General features: G+C 45.2%; 1 protein-coding gene across 2 annotated transcripts; it reads left to right on the forward strand.

Annotated features, from left to right (window-relative positions):
* Positions 1–575: 575 nt before the first annotated feature.
* stard15 (StAR-related lipid transfer (START) domain containing 15) lies at positions 576–19,669 on the forward strand. 2 transcript variants are annotated; one of them, XM_063500219.1, is made up of 7 exons: positions 576–2,782; positions 15,043–15,190; positions 17,050–17,153; positions 17,488–17,605; positions 17,954–18,006; positions 18,701–18,964; positions 19,061–19,669. In XM_063500219.1, the coding sequence occupies exons 1-6, from the start codon at positions 2,636–2,638 to the stop codon at positions 18,914–18,916; spliced, it is 786 nt and encodes a 261-aa protein (XP_063356289.1). In that variant the 5' UTR covers positions 576–2,635; the 3' UTR covers positions 18,917–18,964; positions 19,061–19,669. The 2 variants fall into 2 exon arrangements, with proteins under 2 accessions (XP_063356289.1, XP_063356283.1); XM_063500213.1 differs by having other exon boundaries at positions 577–2,782; positions 18,701–19,669.
* Positions 19,670–20,760: the final 1,091 nt, after the last annotated feature.

The following is a 20,760-nucleotide window of genomic DNA, read 5'->3' on the forward strand; positions in this document are numbered from 1 at the left end:
GTGCAGAAGATAGAGACGAGTTTATGCTGTTGTCCTGATGTGGTCCAGATAAGACGCCGTTCCAAAACCACTGAGAATCACGTTTTATAGGAGTTTTAAGGACACCTTTGGTAGGACACACCTGTGGACACGTTTAAAGGACACGTCCTTCTTCCAGTTAATAGCAGAGATGAAGTGATTCCAACAGAAGACTGTATATGGTTAGGAACAGGATGCTCCAGGAACAGAGCTCTGACCGCTTCACCTACAGCAGAGCAGGCGTGAGAGCAGGAGGGTGGTGCTCATCCAGTCTGGGCCCGCGATGAAACACTGATTTTAGATGAGACGCACCAAAGACATCTTCCCAGGAGTTACAGGAAGGTGACGAGGTGTTCTTTAATTTTCAAAAATTAAACACATAACGGTCTATAACAGTCTATCACAAGGAGTGTTTCAGAACCGGGAGTCACAGAATTGTGATTTTTGCTTGTTGTTCCAGAAGAAATCGTGATGATGGGAGGAGTTATGATTTACATGAGCGACCAGAATAAGAAGACCTGACGATGAAAACCTGAAATCTTAAAATACATTTTGTCAACATCATAATTACAGACAAGAAATTAATTTAAGCCTGCGATTTTAGAAAGGATATGAAGAGGATGACATCACACATACTTGTCGGAAGCTGAATAATTGTTGAATCCAGCCAACCTTAAATGTGAAATGAACAGTGGGAGGAAGCCAGAGTACCCGGAGGGAACCCATACAAACACCAAATGGGGAGAAGATGCAAACTCCACACAGAAAGACCCCGGCCTGATGGTGGAATTGAACTCAGGACCTTCTTGCTGTGCGGCAACAGTGCTAATCACCGTGCCACCGTGCTATTCGTACCAAAGTATGAAATCTCATTCTTAACAGGAACATTAATATCTGAACAATATTTAATTTGCATTAATTCACATTTATTGGTGTTAAGAAGGAGACCTGATGCTGTTGAAAGTACATGAATGGTTTTAATTGCTAATGAAATTTGAGTGGCCCCCAGCGAGGCCCCGGGGCAGACCAGGACACGCTGGAGAGATTGTATCTGTCGGCTGGCCTGGGAATGCCTTGGCGTTCCCCCAGACAAGCTGAAGGAGGTGGGGGTCTGGACGCAGCCTAAGCTTCTCTGCTTAGGCTGCTGTCCCCGCGACCCAGATAAGCGGAAGAAGATGGATGGATGAAATTTGGGTGTCATCATTTAAAAATAAACTTGCATCGTCTGCCAAGCCTGTGCACGTATGCAGCACGCTGCTCTGAACAGACAGCACCACATGAGATCACACGCAGCTTTAGTTTGTACAGCACAAAGCACAGCAGCTGGAAACAGCTGCAGAAACCACAGCAAACCCAAAAGAAGCATTTTCAGAGACAGTCCTGCACTGAGTTCGTTACCGTGGAAACGACCCCTGAACTGGAAAATCAAAGTGCAGAAGTTAAAGGTTGGAGCCGAGTCCTGCAGGTTTCGGTGCACTGTCAGCAGGGGGCGCACTCACTTATCCAGGTAATCTGTTTCACTGACAGATCAGGCAGCACCTGAACATGACACTCTGACCTTCATCACGCTTTACTCCTCCTCTTCCTCCTCCTCTCTGACCTTCATCACAGACTCAGTTACATGATGGAAAATAACACCTGATCTGACTCACACACACACTTTACTCCGCCCACTGCTTCACCTGGAGAACAGGTATCAGTTACCGATGCCTTCAAGAGCCTCTGGAAATCAAACAGTCAGCATTAAAGGAAGCTCTCAGACATATTTCAGCCCACTGTCTCTCCACCTTTCGGGAGATGCCTGCCTTTACTTCAGCGTGATGGAGCTGACTCCCAAAAATAAATACTGAAACCTCAGCAGCTCCATCAGGAGGTCAGGGCAAACAGTTTTATGTAGGAACTACGCCGTCTCACTGTCTATCTGCTGTACCAGGTGACAGGCGGAAACGCTGACTTGTGTTTTTAATCTAAACGAATGAGCGGAGATCAGATGAGAGAGATTCAGGTAGCTCTCTGCGGCCGGGGAAGCTCACATTTCCAAAGGAACATGAAGGCAGCACGCTGCAGGGCCTCAAAGGTGGTGCGCGAAGACAGATGACTCCCTCCGCTCTGATTCCTGCAGCTCGTCTCAGGCAGGAGGAGGAAGACAGACAGCCAATCACATCTTAGTTACCATTGAGAGTTCACCCCGCCACACGCATCGGATGCCAGCTGTATAAGTGTGCGTGTTTGTGTGTTTACCTCTTTTTGTTGGTTTATAGCTTCTCGGTGTCTTTGTGTCCGTGTAAAGGTCGTATTTGTGCATCTCCTGTTGGTGTTTCTGTCCTCCATCTCATTGGTGAACCTTCCACCTGGACTCCTTCAACTGTGGCTTCACCTGTCCAGCAGGTGCTCAATAGGCCCCGCCCTTGCCGAGCCTTGTGGGTATTGTAGTGTTTGAGCAGCAGAGTGGGACCTCTTGCTCTCCGTCCTATCTGTGTGCTGGGGCAGATAAAAGCCGCATCATCAGCCGCTGCCGCTCACATCCCCCCCGCCGGGACAGCAGCTACCTGTTGGTGGTGTGAGGGCGGCGCGCAGGCGCAGTGAGGTGCAAAGGTCGGTGGGCAGCTGATCGGAGATGCCGGTGCAAATCCCGGACGACTCGGACTTCTGTTCGTTCAGAGAGCAGTGCCTGAGCACGGAGGACTGGACCAGCCGCTACAGCAAGGGAGGAGTGACGGTGTGGGGGCGCGAGGAGGACAGCAGCGCCGTGCAGAAGCTCAAGGTGAGCCGCGTCACCGCTGACGCTTTTACTGCGAAAAGACCGCGCTCCTTCACAATAAAAGCAATAGTCAAAGTAACTGAGTACATTTACTCCATTACTTCATCCCAGAGTTGCTCTGGAGGCTTATATTATGGTGAAAGTTTCCTCTGAGAACTGCACGGGCTAGCGCAGACGGTCGGTGTGGGTTGTCGGTAGGTTGGTTAGTTGGTTAGTCACTAACTACAGGGTTTGATCATGTGTCATCATCTCTTCAGAAAGTTTGATTGGTTGTTTTATTTTGGAGTTTTGAGGTATTTCGCGTCACCATGGTGACTCACAAAGATTTGATGCTGAAGCTGATCTGCAGTAACAATCAGATGATGTCACATTTAGAGTACTCACAGAGTACTGTTACTGCAGTAAATGAGGTACTTGGACTGTAAACACAGAAACACATCCATCAATCAATCGAATGAACAGTGAAATCTGATCACTGATCAATTGATTGATGACTTTTACTGATTTATCTTTAAGGTGGAAACAGGAAGTTGCTCAGTGTAAACACCTGATAGTTCCTGGAAGTGGTGTAACCTGTGAATCTGTGTTACTTTGGTACAAACAGGTGAAATCTACACCTGTCACAGGGCGTCAGCCTCATTAAAGTGCCAGCTGTCAGAGGTCCAGGTGCATTGTGGGTAACAGAAGGGTTAACAGGGCTGCTTCATCAGAACTCCTGTTACGGTTCATGTGTGATGCTGCCCACCTGACAGATGTCACCTGTACCTGGAGGCAGGTACCTCAGCAGCTCTGCAAACATTTAACCAGCTCTCCTCCTGAACCTGCTCAGCCAGTTTCAGCTTATTGACGAACAATCAGATCTTGGGAGCCACTGTTTAAAGTGAGGACAGGGGCGGATCACAGTACTCTGGGTCCTGGACGCCGCAGTGGGCCCCCGGACTGCCTACATTCACTTTATGGAGCTTGTGCAGTTTTGTTTGGTGCTTTAAGACTCCAAACTCGAGCGTTTGGTCATGTTTAAGTATTTTTACAGTCAGAGTTTCTTTCGATCCTCGGAGTAACCTTCGTCCTTCAGCCTGTTACCCCACTCGCAGCCTCAAACTGGTGCTGAGGAAAGTCAGAGGTTCCTCAGCAAGAAGCTCCTTTTGTAGGGTCTGTTTTTTTTTTTTACAACATGAAGCTTCTCTGGGCAACTCTTGCTGTGATTTGGTGCTATATGAATAAAGGTGAAGCGCGGTGGCTTCCTCAGAAGGCTGCTGACCTCACAGCTGCTCCAACGTGCAGCTGAATGCTGCTGGTGCTGAGCTCTCTGCTGAATCGACATCGATACAAGTGATACGACTGAATCGGTTTTGAATCCAGATCCATGGTGTGCAGCTGGATCACTCTGATGGATGCAGTCACACCTGAAGGTTCGTTTTCAAATACACAAAGAACATTTTCCATGAAGTTAAAGGCGAAAAGTGTGAAGGAGGTTAAAGCTTTGCTCAGTCACTTCTGTGAGGGTGGGTGGGACAGAACAGCCGTTACAGCGACCCACTGAAGGTTTGAATCCCTACCTCAGGCTGGAGCAGCTGATGCAGCATGGGGACAGAGACGAGTGAAACCAAAGGTCTCGGCTTCAGTCGGAGCGACTCTAAATTTGAGGATTTCTGCAGAGGGAAAGTCGGATAGCTTGCTGGAGAAGGAGATTCTTCCTTCCTTCCTTCTTCTTCTGAAGAAAAAAAAAAGAAGCCCAGCAGAGGATGTACTTCCTGAGGCAGCTGAAGAAATTCAACCTGCCAACACGGACGATGATGCAATTCTACACCGCAATCATCGAGTCCATCCTCACCTCCTCCATCACCGTGTGGTACGCTGGAGCCACTATCAGGGACAAACAGAGACTGCAGCGTGTTGTGTGCTCTGCTGAGAAGGTGATTGGCTGCAGACTCCCATCTCTGCAGGACCTGTACACCTCCAGGACACTGGGGCGTGCAGCTCGGATCACAGCTGACCCTTCTCACCCTGGACACAGTCTGTTTGACCTGCTCCCCTCAGGCAGGAGGCTCCTGTCCATTCGCACCAGAACCTCTCGCCACAAGAACAGTTTCTTCCCCTCTGCTGTTGGACTCATGAACAATAACCATATGACTGTTCCCACCACTAACACATGACCCTACACTGTGTTCACTGCATCATTCCATGTTTGGCACTGATCACCACCTGCACTCATGTATATATCTATCTACTTAGCACTTTTAATTCTTATTTTTATGTCTATTTAAGCATTATATGACAGTATGTTTGCACTAAGCACCGCAGCAACTTCCTAAAGTTGTAAACCTGCTCAACATTTGGCAATAAAACCCTTTCTGATTCTGATTCCTGAGAACCCATGCCATAAGTTACATGCACCTCCTTGACATCTAACCACACGCGGCTCACAGCAACTGTGATTGGTTTGTTGGGTGCAGTTGATTTATCCTGTGTGTTTCTGTCTTTTTCTTCTCCTGCCACCATTTTTGAAATTGACTCTGAGAGAAACTCCAACAGCAGTTAGTGGTTTGGCAGTGGAGCCGGGGAGAGACAGAGGCACACCAGCCAAATGCCGTCAGCGGTCAGCTGTTTGCATAGGTTACATCATAAACCCGTGTTGAATGAGGCTGTTCACTCATTGCCAGCAAACCTCTCCAGTTTGAACTGGATCCAGTATGAAGGGTTAGGTCACGTTTATGCATCAGACTGCTCAGTGATGATGTTAACGTGACGTGATGAGTTACTGAACAGCTGTAATTAAATGTCCGCTGGACATGCTCAAGGCTACCAAACACTGGTTTTTAAATATCCATGCATGCACGTTTTCACTGATTGGGCGTGTTTGGCCGGCTCTCAAAGTTTCCATCCAGGTGTACGGGTCAGGTGTGTGTGAGAGAGACTGTTAGGCAGCCAGCTGTAGGCAGGCGCTGTGTAAACACGGCACAGGTCTGTTTGGTGTTCCTCCCTCTCTCTCAGATCTGTGTAAACTTGTTATTTCAGAGCTTCGTTTTCACACAGGACACGTCGCTGACATCCTGTTCTGAGAACACCGCGCTGTCCTCTGCCACTTCATCCCACGGTGTTTTCAGGCCTCCTTTCATGTGTCTGATGACAGCTTTGTTCCTGTTGAGTTGTGGCGGTTTAAAGGTGATACGTTTGACCTCCAGGTGGAAACAAATCTGTCTGAGGAAACTGCAGACTCAACAAGAAGGAGTCGATGGGTTTGACCTGCTTTCACTCACACACTTCTGTGCAGACGGGCTCTATAAGACCGGACCGACTTTACAGAGGCGATGGTTCTGATGGTGCAGCAGGTTCAGCCCTGACAGACGGAGAGTTTTATTTCAGAATCAGGGGGGAAAGAGTAAAATATACATTTGGGTTGCTGTATTTATTAGTTTGATTTGTTTTAGTTTTTAATAACTATTTTTTTTAGTTTTTCATTTCAGTTCTAAAATGGGGAAAAAAAAAAGCAATACACCGATTGCTTTTGTGATTTAGATTTAATCAGAATTTTAGTTGTATTTATTTTTTAATTAATGAAAAACTGAAAGTGGAGAGAAACAGTTCAGTTAATTCAGTTTTACTTGTATAGCGCTAAATCACAAGAACAGTTGTCTCTTATATTGTAAGGTCAAAACCCTACAATTATAAAACGAAACCAATCATATGACCCATGATTGCTTTGGTGACAGTGGGAAGGAAAAGGAGGAAACAACTTCTGGCAGCACCAGGCTCAGGGAGGACCAGCCATTAAACTTCAGCAAAAAGGAAAGTTTGAAGCCTAATCTTAAAAGTAGAGATAGTGTCTGTCTCCCGAATCCAAACTGGAAGCTGGTTCCACAGAAGAGGGGCCTGAAAACTGAAGCCTCTGCCTCCCATTCTACTTTTAAATACTCTAGGAACAACAAGTAAGCCTGCAGTGTGAGAGCGAAGTGCTCTAATAGGGTGATATGGTACTACAAGGTCATTAAGATAAGATGGGGCCTGATTATTTAAGACCTTGTATGTGAGGAGCAGGATTTTGAATTCTGGATTTAACAGGAAGCCAATGAAGGGAAGCCAAAACAGGGGAAATCTGCTCTCTCTTTCTAGTCCCTGTCAGGACTCTTGCTGCAGCATTTTGGATTAACTGAAGGCTTTTCAGGGAGTTTTTAGGACTTCCTGATAGTAATTTATAATAATGAATATCAGTACACAGACACAGGAAAGTTAGCAGCCATCCAGGTCTTTATGTCTTTAAGACATTCCTGCAGTTTAACTAATTGGTGTGTCTTGATGCATTCTCAATCATCCAGGAAAGTAAATCTCCAAAAGTTGAATCTGTTCATCTGGACGTAGCGTCAGAGTAACATAGTGTACGCCAGGATTTATACATCGGGGAAACCAAACAACCTCTGGCTAAGAGGATGGCACAACACAGAAGAGCTACCTCGTCAGGCCAGGACTCTGCAGTCTATTTACACCTGCAGGCCAGTGGACCCTCTTTCAATGATGAGGATGTACACATCCTGGACAGGGAGGAACGCTGGTTTGAGGGCGGAGTCAAGGAGGCCATTTACGTGAAAAGGGAAAGACCATCTCTGAATGGAGGAGGGGGCCTAAGGGTACATCTGTCACCATCTTACAATGCTGTGATTGCAGCCATTCCCCAACTCTCTGTGAATGGGACTCATGGCCATTGATCAGTGTTCTTTGATCAGTGGGTTTTGGTCAGTGGTTGTTGATCAATGGTCATGAGAATTTGCATAATTATGATTAAGAAACTGACCTCACAGCCCATTGTTCCTTCAGTGGGCTGGTTTCAGTCATTATGCAAATGTACTGTTTATAAGATTGAAACCTGCAGTCAGCTGAGACTGAAGAAGTCACTTGGATGAGTGACGAAACGTTTCTCCCACAAAACGCTACGTCCAGATGAACAGATTCAACTTTTGGAGATAATTGGTGTGTGTTACCTGGCTTCATGGACAGATAGAGCTGGGTGTCATCAGCATAGCAGTGAAAATGTATGCTATGTCTCCTGATGATGGGAAGCATGTATAATGTGAACAGAATTGGTCCTAGCACTGAACCCTGTGGAACTCCTTTATTTATTTATTTATTTATTTATTTATTTATTTATTTAAAATAACTTTATTTAAATCTTTTCGCTGACATTTCCAACATTTTAAATTCTCACCCTGAGTGAGCAAACACGTTCAGACAAGGGAAAAAAAAGATGCAGTCCAATCATTTTCATTGAATTATGCATTGTTGTATTTCAAGAAATCCAATAAAGGTCTTCATACAGTTTCAAACTCGTCTGCCTTTCCTTTGACAATATTGGTCAGTTTCTCCAATATAACATAGGACCACTTGTTGATGGTGAACTTATTTATACCAAATATCAACTGTATTTTTAACAAATGGATTTTGTGTTGTTTGTATTGGTTGGTTGAATTCTGCTGAGTGAATGTATGAGTTTAACCTGTTGAGAATGTAAAATGACGCAGACCAGTAGTACCATTTCAAATGTGGGAAATTCTTTGTCATTGGGTAGATACAACTGTCTGCGTCTTATTCTGTGCTTCAAATTGTTCCAAATCAATTTACTAAAGATGGAATGAATCGTGTTTAAAAATGATTTTGGTAACAGCAAAGAGATCGATTTAATTAAGACATTTTGGGTATAGAGCCATTTTCATCACATTGACATGTCTAATTAAAGAGATGGGCATCATCATCCGTCTATCCAAAGTTTCTGTCACATCTTTTATAGGAAGGTCAAAGTTAACATTTACAGTTATTTTTATATCTGGTGTCATTTGGACAAAACACATAAATCCTTCTTTTGCATTTATAAACGGTGATTTTATTATTGGAGATTCGCTTTCCTCTCCATTTAAATACAGCACTGATGATTTAGTATAATTTATTTTGTAACCTGAAAACTGTCCATATGTATCAGTTAGTATCCCAAACCTCATTAAGCAAACTTTTTTTTATTTTTTTTTTAAAAGGAGAATATCATTAGCATAGAGAGAGAAAGTGTTCTTGACCTACAGTGTGGATGCCGGTCAAAGATGGGTGTGCCTTCACTGCCAAAGCCAGCGGCTTCAGGGCAAACAGGTGAAAGAGGGCACCCCTGATGGGTGGGTCACTGTATACAATTTTGGTCCACTTGAGAAAAGTATTACTGAAGCTGAATGTGGGTAACTCCTTGAACAGAGACGACAGCAGCAAAGGGCCGTGCATCACACTGGAACCCGGGCCGGCCGCTCTCAGCCATGTGGCATTTGGTCACCTGCTACTCTTTACCTGTTGAGCAGTCCATCTTGTGATCTAATCTGAAATCACCCCCAGTTAGACATACGCCAGCACCCAATGAGGACACTGTGATTATTTTGGGCTGTGCGCACTTATCAAGTTCTCCTTTGAAGTGTTATAACATACCTCCCAGAAGTCCTGAATGATCTCAATAACCTGAGCCGGTATTGTCCTGTGATTAAGTTTCTGCCACAATAGGTGTTAAAGGTTGCGTATATCACTGGTCGGGCCATCTAGTCTCGATCAAATTAATATGTGTAACATTCATTGTTTCAGTTTCCTGAATCCCCCCATCATTCCTTCCTGTAGTACTTACAGTCATCTCACTCCTCTTGTCCATCCCTACCATTGCACTGTGACTAGCTGTGGTTAAACAACACACGTGGCTGTACATTAGAACACAAAACATACAAAGGTTATTTAATAAAAAAAACGTTTTTGTAACTTAAAGAGAGTAAATCTGATGAATATGCATACAGTCTTGTTGTTTCGTGTTCAGCTGCTGGAAGTGTTGTAGCTAATCTGCAGGACACTTATGGATGGTAATAAATGAGCCAGGTGTTGTGCAGGTGGATGTGCACACCAGCATTTCCACACCTCAGGAGGAAGTGAAGTGAGCGTTCAGCATTAAGGCTCACTCCAAATACATTCATGTGAAGTTACCTGGTGACTCTAAGTTAGTTAAGTAGACCTACTAGTGAATGTGAGTGTGACAGTTGTCTTTCTCTCTGGGTTAGCCCTGTGACGAGCTGCCAACCCATCCAGGTGTTTCCCACCTCTGTGATAGGCTCCGGCCTGGCCATGACCTGGATAAGTGGAAGAAGATGGAAAGTTCTTGTTAATGAACCTCACTGAGCTGAAGACATTTTAAAGCTTGCTTGTGGTTAAAATGTGACACAGTCATTGGTCGTTGGCTGTAACTCCAGTTCTGAGTCTTGCCAGTTACCTGGCCAGGTAATTGGTGTGTTTTGTCAGAGCCACTAGTGTCTTGTTTACACCAAAGGTGTCCTCTGGCATCTGAGTCAAGACATCAGCGAGATGACACGCTTCGCTGGTATTTGGTGAATTCAAGGGACTTCTTTGGGTGATTCTCTCTCACGTCTTATCTCTGGTGACCCAAGACCAATCACAGGAAGTCTCTGAGCAGACGGGAGGAAGTGTGAGTGCGAGGAGGAGTGTCTCTGTTTTAAGTACACAGAGGTGATGGTGAGGTGATGATGATGATGATTCATGTGTGTAAATAATTCATAAACTCTTTGGAAAGCAGCGAGGCATTTCTTCTTCTTCTGCCTCATGACTAATTCAGAGCTGCTGATGGAGCCAGCGACCAAACGGGTCACATGATCACCTGCTGATTTACCCCACAGTCACCGTCATATGAAAACCACAAAACTGAGATTAAAAACATCGTCCTGCAGTCTGATTCGTCTTCCTAGCACACGTGGATTCAAACACGGACATGCTTACTGGTTACTGGTTAATGGTTCCATGTAAGCTGTGTGCATGGCCCAGTCAAAAACACGGGCTGCTTCCTCACGTCTGACCTGCAGAAGCCCATCTATGTGGGGGTTGGGGGGTGTGATACTCCTTATCACCAGCTGAAGGGCACTGTGGCAATTCTGGGCACTGACAGCTGTTTTACCTGTTCAGGTGATTTCTGTCATCTCATGTCACTGGCTGTGGAGTCTCTGCCATTTGTGAGTCACATCTTTTGCTGCTGAAGGCTGTAAAGAGTAAATGAAACTCTCCAGCACCATAAATGACCTCGCCCTGCTGATGAAAGCTGGAGATGATGGGTGGAGGGGGACGTGTGGATGACCTCAGGGGGAACTTGTAGGTCTTTGTAATCGTGGTGTCTTTATTTTATCTGAAGTAAACGAACCTCTGCTCGTCACCTCCAACGTGCTGTGAAGCAAGGCAGTGAGTAGAACTACAGACCCTGGCTCAGCTCCTGAGTGAGCTGAAAGGTTTCCTGCAGGAGAGACGGACTGAGTGACGGACACAAAGCCTCGGCGCTCGGGACTTTATGAATGATTAACGGCGAGCGGAGTCTCGCTGATTGAGTTACACGGAGAGTTTACAGCGCTCGCCATCACCATATCAATGACCGCCGCTCCAGCACGATTACAGCAGTGGAAAAAAGTGACGTCCTACAGTAACAAACCATCTCACATGACCACTGTGAAACACTGACAGGTGGAAATCTGGAGCTCAGATCTCTCCATGCCTACAGGGGGAAATTACAGTCTGGTGTTTCCTGGCTGAGAATATTTTACATGAACATTTTGGTTTGTCATCGTTCAGGCTGCGCTGCAACAAGGATGCAAACAGTGACCAAAGCAGCAGAGCTGGAAACGGTACAGAGAAACTTCCTGTGGTCCACATGAACGGTCAGCTCTACATTAATAATAACCTGCTCCACATAATCATTCACAGGGGGAGGCGGCGGTTGTCTGTCTGATTAATGTTCAGGTGGTTCAGTTTGTTTCAGGCAGACAGAGGAGGTGATCTGGATTAGCTGGTGATCTCTTTTAGCTCTGTTTGCCTCACACGTGATGCAGAAACTCATCAGGTCCAACAAAACGCCAGAACTGCAAATACAACCCTGATGGACTTAAAAACTCAATACAGCAGGTAACCTCATGGAGGAGAATGGAGACGACTGCAGTCTGGCTCTGATTCTCTGTAATAACCAATCACAGCCTTCAGATTATCAGGGATTATCCTCACTAACAGATGAAGTTTCTGTCAGTTGTCTGTCTGTGTTAGATGAGAACACGTGATTAGTTTGTTTGGAGATTTTGTGGGAACGATGAAATCTTCAAACCTGAGCTGAGCTTTGTTAGAAACCTCGGTCTGAGTTGGTGAAGCTGCTGAAATAAGGAAGCTGAAGATGATCTTTTGTGTCATCACAGTAGAAATGGAGCAGATGTTAAGTGTCTAACTATCAAAGAGCAGAGGACCTGAGATGGATCCTTGTGGAGCTCCCTTTAGGATGACTGATGTCCGAGTTTGTAGATGGTCTGAGCCTGGATGAGTTCAAAGAGATAAAACCGGATGCTAAAGCACTGAAGCCTGAGAACACCTGATAAGGTCAGAGCAGAGAAAGTGAAGCTGCTCAGGTTAGCTGCTGAGGTGCCTCTGAGCAACACCTGATCAGGTGTCTCCTCTGCTAACAGGTCACTTTGGTTTATCCAGAAAAGACCCAACAGGAAACCACACGAGACTCTGAATGAGGCGGATTATTGTAAGGTGTTGGCCTTACAGCACACAGCACTGTTGTGATTTGGAACCATTTAAATAAAACTGAATGGAAGCCACTGGTTCTTTTATTCAGAAAACATGGGAATCAAACTATTATCAGCCAGAACCAGAAAACTGTGACGTCACATCAGTGATTGATGAAAACCGCAAAAGAAACCGCAGGGTTTCTCTTGCACCGCCCCAACACTGCAGTCGTGACTGGAAACAGGTGAATAAACCTTTCTGGAGCTGCTATGGAAATGTATAAAGTGTCTGACTATGGCAGGAGGGCGTACGGTGGCCCTGAGAAGGTCCACCATCGAGCCAAACTCACATTTCATTTTATCGAAACTGAACATAGGACGTTTTTCATTTCAGCATCAGGGTGTGTGTGTGTGTGTGTGTGTGTGTGTGTGTGTGTGTGTGTGTGTGTGTGTGTGTGTGTGTGTGTGTGTGTGTGTGTGTGTGTGTGTGTGTGTGTGTGTGTGTGAGCACTTTTTAAGACAAGAATCTATTACAAAGTGTTTTTCAGGGATATTAAAAGTAACAACATATTACACAAGATTATTATCCAAATGCCTGAATAGATGTTTTCAGCCACAGAGTCACTGGTGCAGCATGATCCCCTCTAGTTTTCAAACAGCTCCGTGGAATTACCAGAAGACCACGATCTGTGGATCTAAGGATCTTATAAGGATGATATAAGTCGGGCTCTCTCCTTGTAAGGCAGTCAAAGTAAGAGTGAGAGTTTAAACTGGTATCCGAACCAAACTGGAAACCAGTGCAAAAACTTTAACAATGAAGTGAGAATTTCTGAATGATTTAAAAGTGTTACTGCAGCATTTTCAACGGCTTGAAGGTAATTTATAGAAATCTTTGACAGATGGGAGAAAGGAGCATCAAAATATTTTAATCGGGAGGAGATGAAGGCATGAACAAGCCTCTCTAATTCACCTATGGAGACAGCAGTTTTGAGTTTAGTGATATTTCTTAAGTGGAAAAGCAAGAGCGGGTCACAGACTTCATTTGAGCATCAAAAGTCAAAGATCAAAAATCAAGATTGTGAGCAGCATCTTTCACCGTCAATGAGAAAGAACCAGGATGTTGTCTAATTTGGGGCTTAATGAAACAGCCTTGTCTGCGTTAAGCTGCAGAAAATTGTTTGCCAATTATCTTAAGACAGTCTGTCAGACTACTAATTGGTAACTTTATTGTCCCCAATGGGAAACTGATTTGCAGCATGTCCACACATCAAACAACACAAACATTTAAAAATAAAACCAAAAAACAGCCCAAGTTTTATCAGTAACAAAGTGCAATAGTGATGGCAACAACGCTTATAGGTTAGCGTTAATAACCATCATATCAGCAGCAGGTACAAAAGACACTCTGTGGTCTCGTCACTGCAGGCACTTTATACCGACGACCTGAAGAGAGGATGTTCAGACATGACAGACGTTTCCTTCCTCAGCACCTGTCTGTTTATAAGAGTCCAGAAATTGGACCTGACACCTCCCTGAAATCTTACTAACCAGGTTACCAAGTCTGATTGGTCAAGGACAGATTACTGTAGCCAAGCAATGATACAAAAAAAAAAACTTCATTTTTTTAAAAATAAATGGTCATCATTTCAAATGAAATGTTAAAAACTCTCAACCTCAGTAAAAAGTCCAATTATTGTTGGAACGTTTTTGTTGTAACAACACGATGTGACTCAAAGGACAGACCCCCAAATACAGAATATCCACCACCATCAATGGCTGCACCCTTTACTACTGTCAGGGCAGGATGAGGGGGCGCCCCATGGGAATACTCTTCACCATGGAGGAGGCTTACAATGCCTGTTAGCCTGTGTACTACGACAATCATTGGTGTACAAAATATATGGTAGGGGAGAGAGACAACATCCCTGTGGTGACCCAATAGAAGAATTCAGCTGATTAGAAAAACAGATGCTGACTCTCACACACAGAGACCTGTTAGTTAAAGAGTCTAAAATTTAACCCACAAGTTTAAACAGTTTAAGAAGTCTATCAGCTAAAAGATCTGTGAGTCTCTGTGAATGCAATTAGACATGCATCCCTGAAGTCACATAAATGTGTGACATTCAAATGCAGTTTATTTACTCCTCAGACTGCACATTAGCCATGAATATTGGTGGCAAGGGAATAAGATTGTATTACATTTGCTTCCTCAATCGCTGAGCTAGACCTCCCTTCATCATCAGCGTGCTCCTGTGAGTACGGGATAATCCTGTGCTGGGAATCACTGAAGGGTGTAAAGAATCTCCAAGACAGGCTGTTCCACTGAAGAAACTCAGAGTGTGGATGTAGCTCATGCAGCACTCCAATCAGCTCCTGCAGAACACAGCACACCTGCTGTTTCATGGGTCATCACACCCTCCCCTTAAAGATAGCACTACCAGTGAAAACCTGGACACCAGGTGACTCATAGTCATGAACTTTTTTCTTAGGAGTCATCACTGGGGGTTCCCTCTGGGTTCTCTGACTTCCTCCTACAATCCAAACACATGTATGTTTCTAACATTTCATGCAGTTGCAGAGTTCAAGTAATAAAATCCCATGGCACACCTAAATGTCACAGTACACCAGCATGGAAACTGGTGGTCAGAGTTGAGCGTGATCGGTCCTAACCTCTGCCTGACTCTCTCCCTCTCTCTTTCTGTGTCTCAGATGAGGATAGTCTGTAAGGACGTGACAGCAGAGACATTGTACGACGTCCTCCATGACACCAGCTACCGGAAGAAGTGGGACACCAACATGATCGATACGTATGACATCGGCAGGCTGACGGTCAACGCAGACGTGGGATATTACTCCTGTTAGTTCCTTTACTGAGCGGTGATGTAATACACGCCATAAAACACTTCAGCACAGCATCAGAATGGTGAGACAGGCAGCAATAAGGTGAATGGTGGACAAAGACCTAAGGGAACAAGAGGAAGTAGCAATCGATGTTGTGGAAGTAGGGAGACCCAGTGATGTGATTTAGCATGACACTCAAATGACAGGTATAAAAGATACTCTGACCGGTTGGGCCCTTTCCGAGGGGATGGGGGGGATCTCAGGCCTCTGGGCCTGGGCTCGGCCCGCTATGGTGCAGCTGGCTGCTGGCAGAGCCTGTGGGCACGTCATCCCAGCCCGCTGTGGCTACGCCGTGGCTGCTGATAAATAAATAAATACATAAATAATAATAAAGATTTGATTCAATTTCAATTAAATTTTATTTATACAGCACCAAATCACAACAACAGTCGCCTCAAGGCGCTTTATATTGTACAGTAGATCGCACAATAATAGATACAGAGAAAAACCCAACAATCATATGACCCCCTATGAGCAAGCACTTTGGCGACAGTGGGAAGGAAAAACTCCCTTTTAACAGGAAGAAACCTCCAGCAGAACCAGGCTCAGGGAGGGGCGGGGCCATCTGCTGTGATTGGGTGGGGTGAGAGAAGGAAGCCAGGATAAAGACATGCTGTGGAAGAGAGACAGAGATTAATAACAAGGATGATTCAATGCAGAGAGGTCTATTAACACATAGTGAGTGAAAAAGAAACACCCAGCTCTAACTATATGCTTTAACAAAAAGGAAAGTTTGAAGCCTAATCTTAAGAGTAGAGACGGTGTCTGTCAGGCTTTTCAGGGAGTTTTTAGGACATCCTGATAATAATGAATTACAGTCGTCCAGCCTGGAAGTAATAAATGCATGAACTAGTTTTTCAGCGTCACTCTGAGACAGGATATTTCTAACTTTAGAGATGTTGCAGAAATGGAAGAAAGCAGTCTTACATATTTGTTTAATATGTGCCTTGAAGGACATGTCCTGGTCAAAAATGACTCCAAGGTTCCTCACAGTGTTACTGGAAGCCAAGGTAATGCCATCCAGAGTAAGAATCTGGTTAGATACCATATTTCTAAGATTTTCAGGACCGAGTACAATAACCTCAGTTTGATCTGAATTAAGAAGCAGAAAGTTAGCGGCCATCCAGGTCTTTATGTCTTTAACCCCCTAGGACCTGGCGTCCACATATGTGGACATCACATTTTGGGTTGTCTAGACTGAAATACAAAATTTTGCTCTACATGGGGCTGATATCCACTTATGAGGACATTATACTGCTACTGTTCTATTGAAATTTTAAATGAATATCCTCATGTGGATCTCATTTTTGTCAGAAACAAAAATCAAGTAAAAAAAAAAAATTAAGGCAATTCTTTGTTTTTACATTCATCAGGTCCCAATATGCCCAAATATCAAAGAGAAATTAAAAATGCTGCCATGGAAGAGTTTGGGTCTTAGGAGTTTAAGACATTCCTGCAGTTTAATTAATTGGTGTGTGTTATCTGGCTTCATGGACAGATAGAGCTGGGTATCATCTGCATAGCAGTGCTAGACCTCAGTGCAGCGTTTGTTGACCATAATATTCTATTAGAGTGATTAGAGCACGCTCTAGGTATTACAGGTACTGCGCTGCAGTGGTTTGTATCATATCTATCTAATAGACTCAGGTCTAAAGGACCTGGATGGCCTCTAACTTTCTGCTTCTTAATTCAGATCAAACTGAGGTTAGGTTGAGCCTGAGTCTGTGCTGGTCCAAAAGGCTTTGCTGGTTTTTAGTTGCCAAATATCTGATTCTGTCTGAACCTTTTGTGGATGTGTTTGTGTTCTGTTTGAAGGGAAATGCCCGAGCCCGCTGAAAAACAGAGACTTTGTGACGATGAGATCTTGGCTTCCACTTGGCAACGACTACATGATCATCAACTACTCGGTCAAACACCCGGTCAGTATTTCACTGCTCTGACTGTGACTTGGTGGGTTTTATACTCATTTAGTGACAAATGGAACATAAAGACACAAAAAACATTTTATTAAAAGAGCAGACTCCATAGGGGAGCTTTATCACTAGGACCCAGTCAGACCCCAGCAGATTCATGGTTGCACAATCAATCACAGACTTCAGATCAGTAGGTGAAAGTTTTAATTGTAAATACCACTCCAGAGAATAGAGCACAGTATCATCAGTATACAGATGCACACTGAGGTGTCATGTGTGAAGTTATATCTGCCAAGTGGACAGTGCAGTCCATCACTCACTGCTCCTTTGTCCACCTCAGAAATATCCTCCAAAGAAGGACTACGTCCGAGCCGTCTCTCTGCTCACGGGGTACCTGATCCAGTCCAACGGAGCCACCAGCTCCACCCTCTACTACCTGACTCAGGTGGACCCCAGAGGTGAGACCTGTGGCTAGTGGAAGAAGTACTAAGTACACTACCTCTTCTACTGGCCAAATACACCAAATATCTGCTCTGAGATAAATGTCAGAAGATCTTGATCTGACCCTGCGGCAGAAATGCCATTTACTGGATTCTGTGGTTTGAGGTTATTCCAAGACAGATGTAGGTCAAAGGTCCACAAACGTCTTCATCCAACAAAAGAACTGATGACAGTCAGTGGTGCATAGCCTGTGTGTGTTTGTGTGTGTGTGTTATGTACAAATGTTCTCTCTGTAAACTCGATCTGTGCTTCATGTTCAAACTGAACTGATTCAGCCTGACTCTCGCACCCTTGTTTGTCTGCAGGTTCTTTACCAAAGTGGGTGGTGAACAGGGTGTCCCAGTTTGTAGCTCCAAAGGTAAACGACCTCTATTCCCATCAGACTGTGTCTCTGTCCCATCAGAACGTGTCTCTGTCCCATCAGAACGTCTCTGACCCATCAGAACGTGTCTCTGTCCCATCAGAACGTGTCTCTGTCCCATCAGACTGTCTCTGTCCCATCAGAACGTGTCTCTGTCCCATCAGAACGTGTCTCTGACCCATCAGAACGTGTCTCTGACCCATCAGACTGTCTCTGACCCATCAGACTGTCTCTGTCCCATCAGAACGTGTCTCTGACCCATCAGAACGTGTCTCTGTCCCATCAGACTGTGTCTCTGACCCATCAGAACGTGTCTCTGACCCATCAGAACGTGTCTCTGTCCCATCAGAACGTGTCTCTGTCCCATCAGACTGTCTCTGTCCCATCAGACTGTCTCTGTCCCATCAGAACGTGTCTCTGTCCCATCAGACTGTCTCTGTCCCATCAGACTGTCTCTGTCCCATCAGAACGTGTCTCTGACCCATCAGAACGTGTCTCTGACCCATCAGACTGTCTCTGTCCCATCAGAACGTGTCTCTGTCCCATCAGACTGTGTCTCTGTCCCATCTGAACGTGTCTCTGTCCCATCAGAACGTGTCTCTGTCCCATCAGACTGTGTCTCTGACCCATCAGACTGTCTCTGTGACCCATCTGAACGTGTCTCTGACCCATCTCTTTTCGGTCCTCTTAGGCTATGAGGAAGATCTACAAGGCTTCTGTAAAGTACCCAGAGTGGAAGAGGAAACACAACCCGGGCCTGAAGCCATGGATGTTCCCAGAGCAGAACACGCTGCCGTGCATCAGCGTGTCGGAGCTGACGGTGCAGCGAGCTGACTCTCTGGAGAACATCGATGAGAGCGGCTTGAGCGAGGAGAAGACACAGCAGAGTGACGACGAGGAGCCGTAAAGATGGCGGACTCTGTCTGGTTTACTGTTTGTTGGTTTGTTTGATCAGGTAAACTCATGCTGGACACCTTTCTGAATGCAGCTGCGCTCACTTTGCTGGATCTCACAAACCTTTTTTCACAACTTTCTGAAAACCTTCTGTCAGCTCACAGTAATCGGACGGAATCGGTTTCATGGCAGCTACAAACATGAGACCACCCTCACAGCTGTTTCCAGGTGTTCTGAGAAGGCCTCTGCTCACGTTGAAGGTGGCTGGAGTTTCATCTAATCTTTCCTTGAATTGTATTTGTGTTGCAGTGAGACAAAGAGCGTGCAGCAGAAACTCGTCTGTGAATCTACTTCCTGCAGTCTGTTTAGAAGCTAATGACAATCAGTGTTAGCCTCCTAACAACATCCACTTCCTGGTCAGGTGGGGGTTTGGTTCAGGTGGGTGTGGATTTCTAAATCTTTACCCCACTCATAGAGAGTTTCTAACAGAACAACTGTGCAATGTCTGTAAGAGTTGATCAGAAAGGTGAAAGCTCTGTTTTCATCATGTGGGTAAAAAAGTAACCAAACTATAACCACGGTTCTGAGAGGGTCGCTGTGTCCTGGTGGATGTTCAGAGTGTAAATAATAATAGTAATGATGTGTTGATTTTGTCGGGGCTCTGTGCTGAATATTTAAAGTCTGTAATCTGTGTGGGACAGAAGCCACGTGAATCTTCTGCAGGTTCTCAGATTTGTTTTCCTGGATGTTTAACCTGAGCAATAAAACCACATTAAATCAGCTCTGCAGTGTGTGAGTCAGTGTGATCACATGATCTACATCAACAGATGATGAGCCAACATGTTTCAGCTCACTGCAAGTCCATCTTTACAGATTTCTGTGTTCTCACAATGGCAGCTGATGGAAAAATTGCAACCGGCCTTTTTTTTTTTTTTTTTTTCTAGTGTCGGGTCGCAGAGGCAGTTCCAGAAACCTCTACCTATTCCTGCTGCCGATCCCGAGGCATTCCCACATAACATAAATTACCTCATCAGTTAGTTAGGGTTCTCCTCACAGAGGCCAGAAAACCTCTACAGGGCGTTGACCAGTAAGCGTCATCGATCCGTCATGGAGCTCCTCCCCCATGTGAAAGGGGAGAATCCAGATATGACCGGGGGAAACCGCGACCACATTCTTTCAGTCACTTATAAAAACCGGCTAGAATGCCGATCGACCAGTCAAGCAAAGCTTCGCCCTTCATCCTGGCTCTCCTCAACACGACACCCTGAGCCATCAGCACACCTCTCGCCTTTCTGCCTGATTCAAGCTTTCTTTGTCTCGGCAACAAAAATAATAATAATAATGGATTGCATTTAAATAGCGCTTTTCGAGACCCTCAAAGTGCTTTACAATTCCACTATTCATTCACACACTGGTGGAGCTACAGTTGTAGCCACAGCTGCCCTGGGGCAGACTGACAGAAGCGAGGCTGCCATATCGCGCCATCGGCCCCTCTGGCCAACACCAGTAGGCGGTAGGTGAAGTGTCTTGCCCAAGGACACAACGACCGAGACTGTCCGAGCCAGGGCTCGAACCGGCAACCTTCCAATTACCAGACGAACTGCCAACTCTTGAGCCACGCTCGCCCTCGGCTGCTCCACCGACAGGAATCTTCTAGAGTGTAAAAAAATAGAGTTAGCATATAGCATCAGGTGGTGTTAATACTGTCATGTGCAAATCAAAGCAGAGCTCCAAAAATACAAACTAACCGGGATAAATTCAGCATTAGCCCAAAAAAGGTGAGGGTCCCGCTGGCCGGCCCCTCTTTATAAAGGTCCAGGGGGTACCAGCAACCAGGTGTGCAATATACACAGGTAA

The sequence above is a fragment of the Pelmatolapia mariae genome, linkage group LG2 (assembly GCF_036321145.2).
Source record: "Pelmatolapia mariae isolate MD_Pm_ZW linkage group LG2, Pm_UMD_F_2, whole genome shotgun sequence".
Taxonomy (NCBI): Eukaryota; Metazoa; Chordata; class Actinopteri; order Cichliformes; family Cichlidae; genus Pelmatolapia; species Pelmatolapia mariae.